We start from the raw sequence: 19,190 nt of genomic DNA, 5'->3' as shown, positions 1-19,190 counted from the left end.
TAGCAGTAAAATCACAGTCTGCCTGTGCATCTCCCCCGAACTTCACAGACTTCAGATGTTATATTCAGAAGCAGCGTGTCTGTACGACAGCATCGCACACGGTGTGTGTGTCTGTGCTAGCATATCGCATTGCAGAGACCCCTAACAGACACCAGTCTAGAATACCAGGGCTTTTTCCCCTTGCTGGGGTGACTCCACTGTTTCCACAAATACTACAAACTCGTACTTTTCCTGTGGTGATTCACAGACGTGGCATGGGGAGGGTGGCAGGGAAAGATGTACATGGGCTGCTGCAGAAGCTTGAAGAAGAAAATGAGGAGGCTTTGGCTTGCTGGAGGAAGCCCCTTGAAAGATTTTAGAAGCCTGCAAGGGTAGACAGCTTGCTGAGCCTACACGATAGGGTATTTTTCTCTACATTTTCCAGTCAGCACACTTTTACCAGCAAATCCCTGTTGTTTGGATCGCATTCTTCCATATCAGAGATAAAGTCCTTGATCAAAAACTTAAAAATTGAACAGGCCACAGCAGCTATCAAAACAGTATCTACTTCTGTTGATGGTTAGAGTTACAAAGTATATGGCTGTGAAGTTTTGGGGTCCAGGTCCAAGGCATCAATTAACCTTTCAAAACGATTACTCAATAATAAAAGCAACCAAACTGTAAATGAACTTCAGGACAAAGGACACACCACCACTGGGCAACTGTAGCGTCTTTAAAAATAAAGAGACTCACAGTTGTCCCCCCTGCCCCAAAGGGTCTCCAAAGATCAAAGAATAAAAGGATTGCAAATAGGATTTGCAGAATTTTACATAATTTGGGGAGATTTTAAAGCTCATACTTTAACTGATAAAGCTACTGATCTGTACAGCCAGGAAAAAGAAAAGTTACTGAGAGTGATGTACAAACCCAAACTTTTCACTGATCTATTCAGTACCTAATGTGGCGTGAGAACTGAGGATATTAATGGAAAGAGAAGAGGAACAATTAAAATAGAGCAAGACAGCTCTCCGTGTATAGAAAATGCATGTGTGATTTACCTGGAGCTGCTTTGGGATCGTTTGATTTTCCCACACCGCCAGCACCTGAGGCAGGAGCTCGCATTTCTACAGGAGCTTCCGCCAATGGTCCCAAGTACCTGAAAACATCAGTTTTAAGTCATCTTCACCTGCAAACGGCGGCCCGCGCCCCCCCCCCCCCCCCCCCCCCCGGGCATGCCCTACTGCAAGCGGACCCCCGGGCGCGCCCGGCTCCCGGCTGTGGGGCTGCAGCGGGCCGCGCTTTCCCCGGGGCAGCGCAAGGGCTGTGCTCGCTGTGCCAGCCGGCCTCTGCTCGTCATGAGTTAGCCCGCGGCGGCAGCTGGAAAATGTAAAAATTAAATAAAACGGGAGAAAACGCCTGCCGGGCCGGCGGCTGGCGCGGAGCCCCCCCACCCCCAATCCGGGCAGGGCGCAGGACGGCGGGCGATCGCCCTACGCCGTGCGACACCTAGCGGCGGCTGGCCGGCATGGCAGCGCGGCGGGAGCCCCCGCCTCAGCCCCGGCAGCCCGGCAGGAGCCCCCCGCCTCAGCCCCGGCAGTCCTTTAGGAGCCCCCCGCCTCAGCCCCGGCAGCCCGGCAGGAGCCCCCCGCCTCAGCCCCGGCAGCCCGGCAGGAGCCCCCCGCCTCAGCCCCGGCCCCGGCAGCCCGGCGGGAGCCCCCCGCCTCAGCCCCGGCCCCGGCAGCCCGGCGGGAGCCCCCCGCCTCAGCCCCGGCCCCGGCAGCCCGGCGGGAGCCCCCCGCCTCAGCCCCGGCCCCGGCAGCCCGGCTCCCCCATCCGTGCCTCCCGCCCCGCCTGCAGGCGCACCCCGGGCACCCTGGCTTCGGCCAGCCCTTGCCCAGCCGGTTGCCGTTTCCCCAGAGCGGGCCGCCCCTCGGGGCAGGCGCCCCCCCGGTGGGGCGAGCGCAGCCGGCCGGGGGCCGGGGGCTGCTCCCGCGCCGTCGGAAGGCGGGGGCGACCCGAGGCGTCCCGCACCCCTAGCACCCCCCAGAGCTCACCGGGTCGGCCTCGGCTGCGGCAAATTCAACACCCATCCCGACCCTCCCTCTCCTCCAGGGCGGGCAGAGGGGCCGGCGGGGTGTCGGGGTGCCTGGGCTCGGGGGGCGATGGCACTGCCCGCCCCCTCACATCGCTCCTGCGCCCTCTCGGTGCTGGGGGCACCGTCCTGCCACACGCTGGGGACAGAGGAGGAAGGAACCCGGAGCCTACAAAGGTTACCCCGGCCACCCCGAGTCTTCCTCTAACCTTTGCCTTTCTTCGTATCCCCAGAGTGCCTTGGCCACAACTGCAAATTTATTCTGAAGCCAGAAATACTGTGTCAAATGGAAACTGCAAACCACATGTGTAAAGGCAAATTCCCTTTTCCCGTCAGATTTTGCTTTTTTCCCCGGCGATAACTGACAGGGGTGGGATTACACCCATGGCATTATACACCGCTGGATGGGGGCAAAACAGTGCGTCATCACGGCACAATCATTGATAACAGGTATGGAATTGCCTCCAGTGAGACCACTAGTGCCAGGCCCAACATAAATTAACCAGGTTTATTTCATCTGACAGGTGAACAAAATAGGGTTTCACAGGCATTCTCTGGGTAGTACACACCATCAGTTCATAACCAAAAAACAGTTAAGGAAATAAACCTCACTGTGTGGGTTTTAGTGTTCTAATTTCCATGCAAATTGTGAGGAATGCTGGAGTTGTATTTTAGATCCTTAACTGGATACGAATGTAACGGCCCCTGCCACGCAGAGCTATTGACATGTGTAATTTCGGTCCTTGTCAGTGGACAGGCTGAATAAATAAAGCACAGAGGAGAGATTTTCAACAGCTCCTGAATGAACTGTAAGAAAAAAATGTGCAGAAAGCAAACAGCACTCGTGTCCCTCAATCCTTCTGATACCATTGTAAAGCCACCCACAGCTATTCGCCTTCCTTGGTGTCCCACCCCTATCAATTATTGCCAGGGAAAAAAGCAAAATCTGCGAGAGCCTGTCTTATTGACCAGTTGATGGGAAAAGGGAATTTGCCTTTACACATGTGGTTTGCAGTTTCCATTTGACACAGTATTTCTGGCTTCAGAATAAATTTGCTGTTTTAGCCAAGGTACTCTGGGGATACGAAGAAAGGCAAAGGTTAGAGGAAGATTCAGGATTTTTCATTCTCTGAACTGATGTAGTTTAGAAAAAGACATTTTTATGGAATTGGGGGAAAATGAAACCCTTTCAATTCTCTGTTCCAAGGGGAAAGCTGAGAAAGAGCTCCTGGGAGGGCAGTGCTTTCTTTTTTTCCCCCAGTTCAGACAATTTTTAGGTCAAACTGGAGATGTCTGACTTGAATCTGCATATTGCTAAATTTTTGCGGCCCATTGATACTGAAATGCTGTGATGTGCTCCACCATGGCTACAGTTCGCTGAAGAAAGGTGCTGTAAAATTCATGGATATTTCTGCTCCATGCAAGAATACCCCTGGAGAAAGCAGGTGGTACATTTTCCTTGTAAAAAAAGCAGAGACCACCAATTCATAGGCCACATGAGGTCACTTTTTCTTATGAACTGGAAACATCAACAGATGGAGTACTTGAGACTGATGTGGCCTGGCCCTGCCAGAAACCAAATCATGTTCTGAGAAAGACGCCTCACATTGCAAAGGGCAGTAACTAATCACAAAACTAATAAAAATAACACCGCCCATACTCAGCTGGTACCAGGAAATAAAGCTGCCAATGAGGTAGCAGGGAATCAAACACCCAGGAAACTAATTTAGAAAGGCTTGGCTTGCAAAGCACTCAGTCTTAACTCAAAATGCCCCATCACATCCTATTGTTGAGGCCATCAGTTTAGAGTCCTGAGGGCAGGACAGAAACTTTAGTGACAACAGCTTATAAGCTCCTTCAGCCAAAAGCAATTAAGTCCGAAGGAGTTATGGAATACATACATGTCAGGAAAGAAGAAATCTGAGACGACAGCTTCAAATGCTTCTCCCCACTGTGGTGAAGAGAGAAGGTTACATCCCAACCAGCATCAGCTGCAGCCCTGAACCCTGTCCAGGCTGAGGTTATATTCCATAGTGACCTCTCCAGGTCAGTCCTCAGAAACTAATCAGGAGGGTACCAACAGCACTTTGGAGCTGATGTAATTAATGTGTTCTCACCTGATCAGTGGCAAAGAAAATAAAAATTAAAAAAGAAAGAAAGAGTGAGCAAACCACTGTGCAGATGTTTTGCTGCATTGCCCCATCATGGTGTCTGAAAGGCGAGTTTAGAAAACTACGAAGTGTTGGGAGCCAAAAAATTAGTTATGATTGAGGTCATTGACTTTCTTCTGTCCTAGACTTGCTATTTGTATATTTTAGCAAAAAAGGACAGCTCTTTTTAGTTTGGTATTTACCTTTTGTTGATTACATATAATTAAAAAAAAGATACAACAACCACAAAGCCAGCGGGCAGTAAACCTTACATAGGACCTGTTAAATTACAAAGACTATCACACATGGTACCTAGAAAAGGTACACCTCTGGCTCACTACTCAAAGGTAGCTTTGGCAAGGAAATGAACAGAGCTTGCTACAACCTTCTTGAAGATTTATGTATTTATTTTTTATTTACCTTAGCTTTATTGCTACTTGAACAGTGAAATGAATGAGAGGAATGTGCTTTGCCTCAACAGATGTGAGGAAAGCATAATCTGAGTGCAGCCACTGTACTGGAAGAATAGTAGAGCCTTCTTCCTAGATTTCTCTATGAACACGCTCAGGTATATATTTTAATGGATAATTTTGTCATGAGTCCATCAGCCAAGCCCCCTCCTACAAAGCATACCAGTGGCTTATTCTCTGGACTTGAGCACGCTCTCCTTGCAGCACCCCTAGACCCTTTGCTTATCTGGCCAGGTTTTTCATCTGTTGCCCCAGAAGCTGCAAGCCCTGCCCCTGACATGTTTCTCTCTCATATAGCCACCTGCATTTCCTGCAGAAAATAACCAGGATTTTCAGAAATGCATAGCTCACCTGAGCTTTGCTGAGCTAAAACGCCCAGAAGCTTCATGGGCAACAGGTCAATGCTCCTATAAATCCCTCTCAGCTGACACCTTACAGAAGCTTGTGTCTCCGCCTTTTCCCCTAACTCATTTGCAGAAATCCTTAACCACAGCTGATTGTTTACACCTGAAGAGGAAAGGCTTTGTGTGTGCTCTCTGTATACTTGTCTAAACGGTCCTTAAATGCACATTGTGCTACTTCAGTAAAATGCACAGGCAAGAAAGAAAAATCACCTGATGTTTCAGGACTGCTGTTTTACGAGGACAGACTGATAGCTGAGAGCTTTATTTGCTGCCTAGCGTCTGTTGTTGCTTGTCTTCTCAGTGGAGGCAAACAGTGCACACTCCTGCTTCAAGGTGAAATCTGAAGGTTGATCCTAATACGGTAACAAATGCCAGATTTCTCTTGAAGTAGCCAACACACCACCGGGCAAAAAAAACCCAAGCTGCTTTTTCACTGAAAACACGTATTTTTATACTCCCATTAGTCTTTTCTGCTTTTCAAAAGAGTACACGCTTCCACCATGAAGACTCAGATGGTGGAAGGAAATAATATTTTTTTCCCTTTCAGTTTCAAGCAGCTTTAACAGGGGCCATAATGAAAAATATATTAATAGGCACTGGAATTTCCCAAGTCAGTTCACCATAACATTATCAATAATACATACACAGTAGTTACCAGTGCAAACCTTTATGCTTCAAAGGGAACTTTTGAATGTGTCTGTGCCTCACTATATACCACAGGCCCTGCAATATTCAGGGTTTTTCTTGAAGTCCCCAATCATGCAGCTATGCAGACTTCATTAAAAAGTCAAAATGTTCAGCCAAGTAGTTTCCAAGCAAAACCTAAAAAAAATTTAAATCAATAGCATTCCAGTATTTCCAAAGTTAGAAATTAATTTTCTTAAGAAATCTTACAATGCCTGAAGGCTTAAGGACTTTTTTGTGTGTTTGGTATTAGCAAGATTTTCCTTTGCTAAAAATACTAAGCTTGAAGAAGAAAAATGTAAAGCTATCTTACCTCACAGCTTCGTACTGGTAGAAACATTTTCATCATTATTGTCATTTGTGTTAAAACTGGTGAAAAGAGCCTGGCATAAAAGGTGAAGGGACTGAACTACAACACCTTGCAACTCAATTAGAAGCTAAGAGGTAGATGCATGCACTGTAACAATAAAAAAATCTCAATATGAATGCAAGAAACATAAATTTGTCTTGTTCAGCCTGACAGAGAATATTAATGACCAAAACTCAAAACAGCTATGCGCTTGTAAGTATTAACAAAAGAAGGAGGAAAAAAAAAAAAAAGAAAGAAAGAAAATGAGATTTCATTGACTTGCAAGGGGAGCTTTTACCTTTTTCTTAAGACAGATAAAAGTTTCTTGCAGACACAATGTGTGGGCAGTGTGTAACCTGTTGGCACAGTGGGGTGTGTGGTGGCACAGCCCAATCTTCTAACGCTCTGGAGGAGCGTGGAGGAGGTCAGGTCATGCAAGGTCAAGAGACCTTCAGTAGTCAAGTCACTTGCAGCTGATGAGGGTAAAAGCATCAATAGAGCAAGTAAAGGGTTTTCAAAAACGTGACAAGGTTAAAGCACAAAGATGGGAAAATCATCCTAATACCACTATGCAACAAACACAGCCGTGCATGGTGTAATGCCAAAGCCCAGGAGAAGGATATTGTCATAATGGGTAGAAAATTAAAGTCTGCATTGGCATTTTGGCTATGAAGGTGGCTTGGGAGACCCAAGCACTGGACATTCAGAAAGGATTTGCAGATGTAGAGATGCAGGATCTCCCTTCCTTTCCCAAATCCTTCCATAAGGTGGGTCCAGGGCCTGAGAAGGTTCCTTGTCTTATAGATTAACGGGCTGATTAGCAGCATGGGAGAAGAACTGGGGAAAGACTGACCAGCAGCAACCAAGTGAAGAAGGTGATTTGAGATGCACTCAGCATGCTGGAAAAATGAGGACGGGTCCCAGCAGCCTCCATGGCCACTTTTGCAAAACTGAAGTAAGCCAAGTGCCGAAATGAACAGAGACACCTGTAGGGAAGAACGGGGAGATCACCACAGTCAGTTTATAACACAACAAACTACAGCCAAGTGCAAATAGCAGGTGGTGGCCTGTAGAGCCAGAGGATGCATCATGCCCCCATGCAAACGCGGACATCAGCATCCCACAGGCACCCTGGATGGACTTTGGGAAGGCAGACATTTATTGACAGTAACACCAGATTTTACGTTCTTCTGTAATATTTGAGGCAATACCCAGCTCGGCCAAACTTCCACTTCTCTTTTCAGGGACGTGCTTGTAGCTTCCATAAAACACAAGGCCTGAAAACAAAAATTTGACTGTGCTCATGTTAAACAGGGTTTCCTCGTTATACATTTTCTGTCTGAATATTTGATACTGCAGATAGTCATGTTCTAAAGCTCTCCCTTTTAACCCACCCATTTTGAACTTGCTTCTGAACACAAAATGAAGCAAAACATGAACATTTCATCATTTCTTTTTTTATTTGTCTTTGGCTTTATGTTGGCGAACCTTGCCTCTGGGCATAAAGTTAATCATATTGTACAATAAGATATTTACTACATTAATAAATATTGGATCAAAGCCTCAAACACCAGGTGTCCTGAACCATTTAGTATTGAAAATCAGTTTGCACAAGCCCAAATCTACTTGAAGAATGAGTATGAGGAGGTGCTAAGATCTTGTAAGGCCAAGCTCTTCATGCTTATAAGTTTTCTTTATGATCCTTGGACACAGGTTTTCCATGCAGCATCTTGAAGCAGGATGCTGCTATAAAGAATATGTCAGCATTGCTGGTACACTGTAGATATGATTAGCAATTAGTACACTCATTTGTTACGGCATAGTATGTTTTCCTTCTTGACTCTGGTGCATGTCAGAAGAGATTATATAAATCTGATGATGATATAAAACTGATATTGTAGCTACCCAAAGAAATCCTTTGAATAGTTGGACTGCAATATTGATTCTCACTGACCAGAAATGTATGCTGTAGATTGCAAGGCATCTTAAGATTTGACCCCTCCTTGATTAGTTCCCAGTAAAAAGAAAAAGTCTCTGAGCCACTAGGGAATCCATCATCAAGAACAATTTTTAAGGCGATGAATTCTTCCCAGTGGTATCAAGTTATTTCCTCTGTTCAGGCCATTTTTCTCCTTCTGAGATTTTTTTTTTTTTTTTTTTTTTTGGGGGGGGGGGGGGCATTTGGGGGCAGGGGGTAATCTGATTCCTTTTCCCTTTACTTTTTTCCTGACTTTTCAAGCCTCTTTTCTGCCACTTCCGAACTTGAAGTAAGGATTTTTACTTCTAAATAAATAATACAGGCAAGCAAATAAAGTTCTTTCACCTCTGACTCCCTGACTGATTGTAACTGAGTTAAACAACTACATGTCTGCGGCAGGGAGGGTACAAAAGAGAGATACAGTCCCTTAAAATGCAAAGACTGTCATTTTGCTATTGTCATCCTGCTGGCTATTTCAGCCAAAGATGTTTTGCCCTGGGGCATAACTATATGGGTTTAATTTTTGTGCATGTGTGAAGCTGAAGAAGTCACAAACTTTAATAAAATCCATGGAGTCCAATACTTGTTGGAGCTTATCTCATTCTCGGATGTGGAGAGGCTGGTCTTGGAAGGAGACATACTAGCGTCCACCAAAACTTATCCCCAGGCAATTATTTTTTTCCTAATATTTCTCTATTTTCTTGCTCTTCTTCCGTGCCCTGTCATGCAGCAGTTTGCATTAGACCTCGGTTACGTCGTGCTCCAAGGCTAATGAGCATAGGAATAGCTCCCAAAGGCGACCCTAGATGTTTTGCTAACTAAAAGTACCCACCCAGGCAGTTGTGTGGGTAGGTCAGACTCAAAGTGTACTTGCCATAAAACAGCTAGGAGCTGTTATGAGACTGGATATTTCAGATCCAAACTCAGGTGTGTATTGGTCCCTTGATTTGGGAAGATCCCTTTTTCTCCTCAGCTGTACAATTAAATCCCAGTTAATTCATAGCCATTCTGACCCAAGTTTAAAATGGGTTTATTCACCTCTGCGAAACCAGGTTACAATAAAACACAGCAAAGGGTTCCTCCTCCCTCCTGCTTTCCATGATGCTTCCAGCAATGATTTTGCATCATTCCTTCAGCTCATCTCTGTGCCTTCCTGTTGTCATTGAACTTCAAATCACGGATGATTTAGAGTATCTGAGAGCAAATACTAGACAACCCTGGTACTTCTAAACAGTACCGTCACACTTCTTGCTGGGAATCCTTGCTGGGTTCCTCTGCACTCAGCTTGCACAGAAACACACAAATGGCTGGGAAAGGCATGAAATACTGGAAAATATCTGCTCAATTTTTTTGTTAACCGTTGCCTACATGCTGTGTCACAACTTGCATCTGAAGAGTCTGTGACTGGAGTAAGGCAACGTAAACGATGAAAGGAGAACTTGACTTCTCCAGCTTTGAGAACGTAACATCCCATTCACTCCTGATTGAATCTGTTCCTAAAACATGTGAGATAAGTATTTCACACAAAAGCTCCGCTCTAATTAAGTGAGAGTAAGGCTGCTAAATATTTACACTTTCTCCTTACTCCAGGAGAGATGTTTTTTGTTATGATACTCAATACATAATTAAAAAAAATAATGCCTGTCAGCTTTCATTAATTTATGAAAGCTGGAGAGCATTAATTAATGAAGCACACTTCTCAGGTGAGATGGAAGGATGGCTGTTGATGTATGTTTAAAACTGGTTGTGGGGTTTTTTTCAAACGCTTGACCATGGAGGGTCAGGGTGGGATATTACCATTGTCTTATCTGAAGACACACAGGTCTCAAAAACCTCTGTTGTAAAAAATAAGGAGCTAGGAGCAGTTATGTGCTATTTTGGTTATGTAAATAGCAATACAGCAAAGATGAGAAAGCAAAAAAAAGTTTTGTACTACATAGAATTTACTTGTTTCTCTTTTCTGATGTTTGCTTACCATCAGTGGAGCACAAGCTTAAAATTTACAGCCAAAAAGCGTTATTTATGTGATGTGAGATCAGCTAGAGGTATTTACAGTCTGGCTATCATATAGAAAATACATATATTGGCCAAGATCCAAAAAGGTGTCTCTGCCATGGTCACAGAAGACATCAAGAGGCAGTTCTGGATTTCCAGGTACAGACAACACCAGACCCTTGTAAGAAGATAAACAAAGGACCATAAAGCAATGTGTTAACTTTGGCAGATTACTATCATAAAGGTTGAAAGAATTATTTTGAATGCGCAACATTATTTCTTTGCACAGGAAGAATAAGATCAGTGAACTCCACAGGAATAAAGGGAAGCTTAGCAGCAGCAGAGGATGGTTTGGAGGACATACAGCCTCAAGGGAAAGCGGCTATGTGAAGCCATGAACACAGCAGTGTAGGTGTCTTTGCTACATATAGGTACAATGTGATGTGCACCTGCTTTTGAAAAGCCACAACAATTTAGCCAAAAAGAAGACTTGTACCCCACAGAATGAACCAAAACTGTCCTAGTAGTCTGCCGATTTGTTGGACAATTGTACACTATCATTTGCCACAAATTGAACAGTGGTTACATTTGCATTGCCTTGGCCATCTTGGAATGGGGTTAGCCTAGTAGCAATGTCCCAGCTCCTTCATGTACAGCCAAAACCTAAAGTCACATCACATCGGGGAAGGTTCGAGGTCTGATGCCTGCCAGCACAAGGTGACAGCTCTTGTGGGCTCCCCAGAGTTTCTCCATGGGACGGGGCTCGTCCAGGCAGGGGGTTTGCTCCTGCCCTGGCTCAGTAACACCAGCCACAGTTATCCTGCTTCCTCTCTCTTACGGCACTCCGTGCTGGCACTGCCCTCCGGCCGCGCCAGGGGCTTGGGGCATATCTCAGCAGCTGCAAACACAGCAGCCCAAACACAGCATCCCCAGCGCCATCCTCAGCAGCCTGTAGCAATCTCATGGCCTTTTTAGGATCAAAGCTGTGCTTGGAGTCAGCTGGGGCAGGGCTCGAGAAACAGGGTTGGATTTCTGTAATTCTATTAATCTCTCCTTTGGCAACTGTTCTTTTTTCCCTTAAGGTTAGCTCTGATGTGGTTAATGCTTCCTTGGACTCACTGTATCGAGTCATTCAAAATAGGCATATCTGATTTATTTTACCCCTGAAAAATGAAGGTTTACTATATACAACTGTAAAACTATGTCCTAAATGGTAAATGTAAACTCACTTCCCTGTGTAATTACATGTTAGCTGGTACCCAGCACGCTGCAAAGTTCAAAAGACTTTTGTAGGCTGAACCCCAAGCTTTTCCTTAACTTTCACATTTGGAATCTCTTCTGCAGGAAGAACCACCCACTCAGGAGTGACAGTAAGTGATGCTGTATATCCTAAGCACTTCTCTTATCTTTAGAAGACATGTCACTTCAGCAGTATATTAATGTCACTTCAGGCAACTTGAAAAATCTTTGTGTCAACATTGCCTGTCATTTTAAATTCAAATGTTTGGCTTTACAAGTACAAACAGCTGTTCCTAAGAATTTTCAAGGATTGGAGAGTGACTGAAAGTGTAGCCTACTTGTGCAAACACAGGCTGAAAGGTCTGTCTTAAAGTCCTGAAGAATTGCAGTAGCTTTTTAAAAAAACACCTGTAACCTGTAAACTGCTACCAAATGAAAAGCATACACATTTAGGCCAGTTTATCTAAAACTATAATAGCATATGTTTTATACTACATGTAGCTATTATATCGATGTGTACTTACTGGTGATATAACTGTTTTGTTGGTAAAAATTCCTTGGTATAAATTCAAACTCCTCCCTAATACAAATTCAACATGGGTTGGTTTTCCATTTCCAAATCAATACCCATGTGCTTTTCCTCCCATCACTCTTCCTGCATTTTTGCCTCTGGCATCACAACTTCCTTTCATAATAACATTATTTTCTGATGTTTTTTTGTCTTTCTTCCTCTGCCTTTTAAAATGTCAGTCTGGAAAGCACACCCACAGGGAGGGAGCCAGGCTGCTGGGATGTGAAGGACACAGGGATCAAAACATCACTTTTTCCAATCATGTCTTTTCCCTTAAAGCTTGTCAGTGATGGCACAGTGCAAGTAGACAGACCTTTGCTCCGACACACTGCAGATCCTCTTATGGAGATACCCAACAGAGATGGTTTCTGCAAGACTCGGTGGGGTGCAATTAATTTGGTACCATGATCAGTGACTCTGTGCTGGGTTTATGATTCTCTTTATAGCCTGAAAGCATGAGAAAATCGGCATGACCTGTTCAGCCTCCTGAGAGGAAAATGTCTTTATTTTCCCCAAAAGCAAAAGGGGAATAGCTGACATTTCAACCCTGTACCATCAGCTGTTTTCAAGCTGCAAGTATGAGCCTGGCCACAGCATGGTTTGAAATGCACCAGAGTCCATGTGTTTTGTTAGCAGAGCACATATTCCCATCGAAATGACCTTTTGGGAGGCACGGGACATTGCCTCCAGCCTGGCACTTGCACCTCTGAGCTGCCTCATGCTGCAGGTCATGCAGGTATGGCATCACCTCAGCAGCCACGTGAAGCTGAGGGCTGCCTTCTCTCTCACCAAGAGATTGACGTGGAAAGTGTGCTGGGAGGGGCCGCCGGCCCTGTTATCCTGCCATATACTGTTCTTGGTCAAGATCTGAGCATATCTAGAATTGCCATGGTTTAAAATGAGCAAGATGCAGTGGAAGAACAGGCATGGCTTTCACAATCAAATGGACCCTTCGTTCAGCGAGCAAATAGCACCATCAGCAGCATCTGCTGCTTTTTTCCATTTTTGTAAGATTATTAAAAAAAATATATTAACAAAGATGTGGTACATGGGTGAGCCCAAGGTTTGTTTTAACCCTGAAGAGAGCAGCCTGGGATCCTATTGCCTCTGGAATCAAAATTTCCATTGCCTGCTTGGAAAAGTCACTTTTGGTTTTTTCACGCCTGTGAAGGAACAGGCCCCTTAGTAAGCACAGATTTGTCACCTGGATCTGCTGCAGATCTTTGTACATAACCTCAGCACTATTTTTTTCCCTACCATGCAGGAACATGATGTGTAATTATTACACTAAACACTGTAGTGTAAGAAACACAGGACTAAAATTCCTGCCATTCTCCTGCTACTGAAGACAACCACACCATTTATCCCCTTTCCTAAACCGATTACACCCTGTATTAAAGTAATAAGGACTTTTACTGTCACAGAACTTCTCACCACTACACAATGCAATGTCCAGAGCTTAAAACCAGAAGCCGTGTAATTGTTCCTTAAGACTGCTGCATCTGTGCAGGACCACCGCCAGCGTTTGCCTTCCTTTTAGCATCCCCATTCTTCCAACCATCACAGAAGCAGGCTGCTGGACCATTTCCAGCTTGAACTAATTTCTCCTGGCTGTTGGCACCTGGAAATCTGGAGGCATTTTAATATCATGAATCCACTCCCACCCTTGCAATAAATCCCTCATAATACACCTCAAGGTTCCATTTCTCTTTTTTATCTGCATTTACACAGTAACAGTCTCTATAGCCGTAACATCCAATGGCTTCCCCACTTGAAAATATTTATTTTCTGTGAGAACTAAAATTTGCCATCAAATTGCACTTTACAGGCTCTTGGGTTTCCTTGCAGGTCTACTGCTGGAGTGTTCAATTTATACATCTCTTTCAGCGTGATATTTCTGTCCTTACAATGACTATACTTGTTTGCTTCACCAGGCTAACAAGTTTTCATGGCTCTGCAAGCTTTTGTCCAAACTGTTTGTATTCCTTTTGACATTTGTCAGGAAAAGCAGTGTGCTCATGGAGTCATATGTACATTACTGCTTACAATCAATAATATAAGTGATATGTTTTCTCTGAAAAAGAATGCATTTGCCTTTGTGCATTAACACTGTTGCACTGAAGGCAGAGATTTTTCTGGTAATTTTTGGTATGCTACACCTTAAATGTTTCCTGGTGCTATTTTCTGCCTGGAGAGCTGAAGTCTACAGACAGCTTGAGCCATCTTCTACCTCTAGGACGGCATGTTGCAAGACTTTTAACTGAGCAAAGAACATGACCACCCTTTTTCCCTACCATCTGGGCTATGAGATAGCTCCGGTTCACACCAGGAACGATTCACACCCCTCTGCCTGCAACTGCCGTTGAGGTTCACAGCTCTGCCTTTAAGCCCTAGGAGGCATCTCTACAGCCGCTGCTCCTTCAGCAGCCCTACTCATGCTGAAGAGGAACCATCTGGTGGCTGCCTTGCGACAACAGCAGCAAGACTTCTTAGCAGAAAAAACCACGGCTCTCTCAAATGCAATAAGTCAGCATTTACAATATGGAAAAAAGAAATCAAACCCCAAACTTACTAGAGGTGCAGAGCTTTGCTGAGGATTTAGTTATATCCACACGTGATGCTCTCAGCAGGATCCAGGTTTTCAGAAGTCACGTAACAAACCTTTACATTGGTAGCTGCTCCTCCTCTTGCTTCACGTCCTCCTTGGTCACCCCACGCTGCTGTGCTGCTGAGCCTTTTACTGGTCAAACTTGCACCAGATGTTGCAGTTTCAGCATCCCAGTGCCAAGGGAATGTCTCTGCTTGCATGTGCTGGGTTTGTTTATGATTAGACCGAAGATGCTGCCTACTGACATTAAGGCTTTACACTTCAAAAAGTGTTGCAGATAGAGGCCTTAACCATACCTATACATTGAACCTCAGACAATGTTCCTCCAGCCACTGCCATGGCAAAGCAGTTCTAACTGCAAAGCCCTCTTTGCAGGCTGTTGTTTCCATTGGCAGCCCCTAGACAGCTCGTCTGCATCTCGCTGGCCCACCTGTTGCATTTCCAGGGACTTGTGTTTTCTCCTACATGGTTCGTCCATCCCCAGTCTCTGATGAGTCACTAGTCCCAGCTGTACCTCAGGTGAGAGGTTCCCTAGAAACCAATGTCCCTCAAGGAGACCTGCCATCAGGGAGCTGCCTCTTCTTCCCTAGCTTCAAGGAGTTGTGTATCTTTCAGGGTGTAGCTGGAATACAGGAATGTTTCCACTAACTAGCACCTCCTCTTGCTATTTGAGAAGCTCTACTGAAATAGGTGGCCTGGCTTACTTCTGTCCAGTGTGGTGTCAGCCTCCACAGGAGGTGAACCCTGTGCTCTCAGGTTTCTGCCAGGAAATCAAATACTGTCAATAGCTGAAGGGAGAGGGGATGTTCAGAATAATAATAGCCACTCTGCTGAGATTTTCGTGCGCACACAAAACGCAGTTGCTGTCGTGTGGCATTTTGAGCTCGGTGCACAAACCTGCAGCCTGAGCCTTGGCTGAACCAGATGCTCCACGTGCTGCTGGCAGCAGCCCCCAAGGTACGCGGTGTGCATCTGAGCCCCTTTAGGCTGATGGCTTCAGTCAGTGCCCCATCCCCTCCTAACCTGTCTGGCTCCCAGTCTGCAGCTGTTTCTGTGTGCTTTGAAATGGCAGACTGTGTTAGTAGAGACAAAAAGTTTATGCAACAGCGGAAGCAGTAAACTACAGGAATACCACTCTGATGTTTGTCTTGTCTGTACTTGGAAAACACAACTGAAAACAGTCTTCTGCCTCTGCAGTAGATACAGGCTAACACTGAAAAGTAAGTTATAAAGAATTCTGGTTTAATTTGAAAGGCAAGAAAGCAGAGCTAAGAGACACTCACTCAGAAAAGTCAGTATTAAAATCTCTAGTTTTATCTCCTGGCCCTCTATTCCAATCCCAACATCCTTCCACGTACTGGAGTTCCGAGATGCTCCACATAAAGGAATCACGGCACGCGTGCCAGCGTCCTGCCTGCACAGCAGACCTCGCTCTGTGATCTGAGTGGGTGCATTTTGCAGGGGCTTGGTATTGGAACGTTTGTGATTTAGGTCAGTATTAGAAAAAAGTCTCCAGAGCTGAATAAAATTCCATTCTCTGTCTCAATAAACAAGCATGGGTAACAGGGTTTTTTGGTTTTGTGTTGTTTTTTGTTTTTTTTTTTTTTTTTTTAATAAGGAATGTTGTCAGTCCTATTTTATTATGCGTAATAGAAGGAGTTGAAAAAAAGCAATATAAGCACTGTATCTAACCTATTTAAAACTACAATCACAATGTTATCTGAATGCCTTACAACATCGTTTAAATCCAACAAGTAGACAAGAGAACAACAAATCTATGCAGGGTTTTTTATACATATGGTGAAAAAGTTTGCAAAGTGTTAAAATATATTTTCTGTTTCTGTATGTTTCTGGTACAAGAAAGTGATGTGTAGAATACTGTATATTTATGAACAGAGCCTTGACTTATACAAGCAATAATCGACTTCAAAACATACAATGTATATCTTAAAATATCCCCTAGCGCTGCTCATATAAAGTCAAATCCAGCACTACTAAAGTTCAGCCAGCTGACTTCTTTGACTCCAGTGGGCACTTGACTACGCCCATGATAACTGTGAAGTACCTGACAGTCTAATTGCATTCATATGAAAAAAATCACATTGCATAGATTTAAACAGGAAGACATGCAATAACAAGACAAATCACAGTATAGCAAAACCTTGTTTCTTTGGTGAAACAGAAGCAGATATAAAAGTTACAAAGATTTTAGACTTTCATTCACAAAAAAACCAGACATTCACATTATACACTATACAAGATAATAATATAAATAGAGAAAAGTATTATGTGCATTGTTTGGGGGCAAGGGGTGGGGAATGAACCAGCCAACACAGTGATGCACTGCCATGTGGAACGCACAAAGATCGGGTATACTCGATGGCGCAGTCACTGCAATTTCTTAAGAGATGTTGTCTGGAACTGTAGCTACTGTTCCCAATGAGCTATGGCAAGGTCGCTCCATGGGCAGCTCTGCCTGGTACAAACTCTTGCATGTTGGCTGGGTCTCAGTTCTTTTCCTTTCCCTTTCAACTTTTTGCATCGTATCCCCACTCTAACACAAAGACGTAAACCTCCCATCTGTGTTTGTATTTGTAATGTTATTTTTAAAGGTATATCATAGGGAACTTACTGTTGTTTATTTTCACTTTTTTTTTCTTCTTTTTTTTTTTTTTTTTTTGTCTTGTGCCCAAAGGTGTGCAAGGCACTTGGCAGAAATAAGGACTTGGTAGTCCTTTCTGTGGAGAGGTCGTTTCAGACGTTACCTTCTACACTTACTGTACATATCCAGGTCAGTCACCGAGCTGACTAGGGTAAGAAATCGTAATAGAAAACTCCTACGTACACACTGCACCAACTACAACCTATAATCTCCTTGTGCACACACTTCTTTCTAGAAAGCCAAGATTCTGATTTTTCTGTAAGTCACACCGTTCTCACCCATCTAACTGCAAACAAATGATCCTGTTTAGCAGGAATTTTGCTCTCCAGGGAAATAGCAGTTGAACTTGAAAGATGGTTGCAAAAGTGGAGCTCAGGGGCTAATACTGCACTGGTGAGCTCTTTTAATCTTCTTTGCATGGGTAAAATAACATCCAATAAATTAAATCAGTATGGCTTACTTCATTTATTTATGTACGCTTCACAGCTGCAGCATTCATACACAAACATTCATTACTTTATAAAAAGATTAAAAAATGGTTATATATACAAAATTATTTACTTTTTTGATTTTTGTTTGTTTTTTACAAAAAAAATCCCCCAAACACCAGGTCTATCTCCATTTTAGAATGCAGAGACCTGTAATATAGACCTTGTGGTTAATGTTGTGAAAGCAATTTTTTAATTTTTTTTTTCCTCTTTTCAAAAAAGTGGCCCTGGTTGATAAAGTTAATGTATTAGCACTTGGATTTTTACAGGCCCTCCTTGTCATACACAACTCCTCCATGCAGTCCTTTCTCATGAATGGTGAAGCTGGAATGGAGGGCAGAAAAAAAGTTCCACATTGCAGTCCCTAGTTCATGCTTTATGCCACTTCTATGTGCTCTGTCTAAACTTTGCATCACACGGACGCAAACTGCCTTGGACGGGAATTGGCATAGTTCCCATTAAAAAAAAAACAACACCAAACAAACAGAACAAAACCTCATGTAACTTGTGTGTTTATCTTCACCTGATAATAGCAAATTTCAGTCAGTGAAGTTATTTCAACCATTTCCAGCCTAGGTAAACAACGTAAAAATGACGCCATAAATGACTGAAGACCTCTGAGGCCATTCTAACCATAAATATGCCTGAAATTAGTGTGACTTTTCATTTTATATACAGGATTTTAAAAACAACACACAATTAAACACATTAAAATCATCTTATTTACATTTTCATTGGTGCTAATCGAGCTGTTTAAATATTGCAGAAGGCTGGTATACATCATAAAATGGTCCACACTGATGGCATATAGAAGACTAATAATCTTTATAGGCTGGAAATGGTTTCCTTTTATCCCCATAAGCACTTTCCTTTTTTTAAAAAAAAATTTTCTGATAAACACCATAGTTTTGCAAAATGCATTGTGAATACCGCAGTCCATAGTTTCAAAACAATTTGATAATACTCCTATAAGTGATAGAAAAGGCACAGAAAGTTATGACTTTGGCTGAAATGGTGGAAATCCCCATTCACCATTTAGCTCTCAGCGCCTTGAGTCCTGCCACGTTCTGATCCAGCGATGATAGTGTTTCGATGAATTTAATGATGTTCCCTTTCCTGATGAAGAGTGTTTATAGTAGTATTTCTTAGAGTAAGTCCTTTGGTATGTGGATGCTGCAATGAGAAGGAAGAATAAAAGGAAATTAATTTAAAATTATTTAACTATGAATGGGCTGGTTACACTTCACATTACAGTTCCGCTTATTCTTGATGAATTAGAGGGTTAACAAATGATTAACTGGTTCTATGACCATGTTACAGACAGGAGAAGCATCGCTTACACACGGTTAGACCACAGTTGGAGCAAGAATTGTTAGTGTTATTAGTAACTTGTTGATTTCAGGGGCTTTGAAAAAGTGCTTTTCAATTCAAAAGAATCTTAGTGGCTTCTGTAAAGACAGAAGAGGAATATTTTCATTAGTTTTGAAGTCCTGATGTTTTTTTCCCACAGAGTGAGCAGTA

At 43.6% G+C, this 19,190-nt stretch overlaps 1 protein-coding gene across 2 annotated transcripts in view; it reads right to left on the bottom strand.

Moving 5' to 3' along the window:
- Positions 1-15,740: 15,740 nt before the first annotated feature.
- The window catches only part of VCAN (versican), a 118,416-nt gene continuing 114,966 nt past the window's right edge, over positions 15,741-19,190 (bottom strand). For both annotated transcript variants that reach the window (XM_027784837.2, XM_055791502.1), the window contains exon 15: positions 15,741-18,842. In XM_027784837.2, the coding sequence (XP_027640638.2) occupies positions 18,712-18,842 (131 nt within the window). In that variant the 3' untranslated portion in view covers positions 15,741-18,711. The remainder of the gene's footprint in view (positions 18,843-19,190) is intronic.

Source organism: Falco peregrinus, chromosome Z (assembly GCF_023634155.1).
Source record: "Falco peregrinus isolate bFalPer1 chromosome Z, bFalPer1.pri, whole genome shotgun sequence".
In the NCBI taxonomy this organism is placed as follows: Eukaryota; Metazoa; Chordata; class Aves; order Falconiformes; family Falconidae; genus Falco; species Falco peregrinus.
Note: the sequence above shows the minus strand (reverse complement) of the source record. Positions and strands in the feature narration are given on the sequence as shown.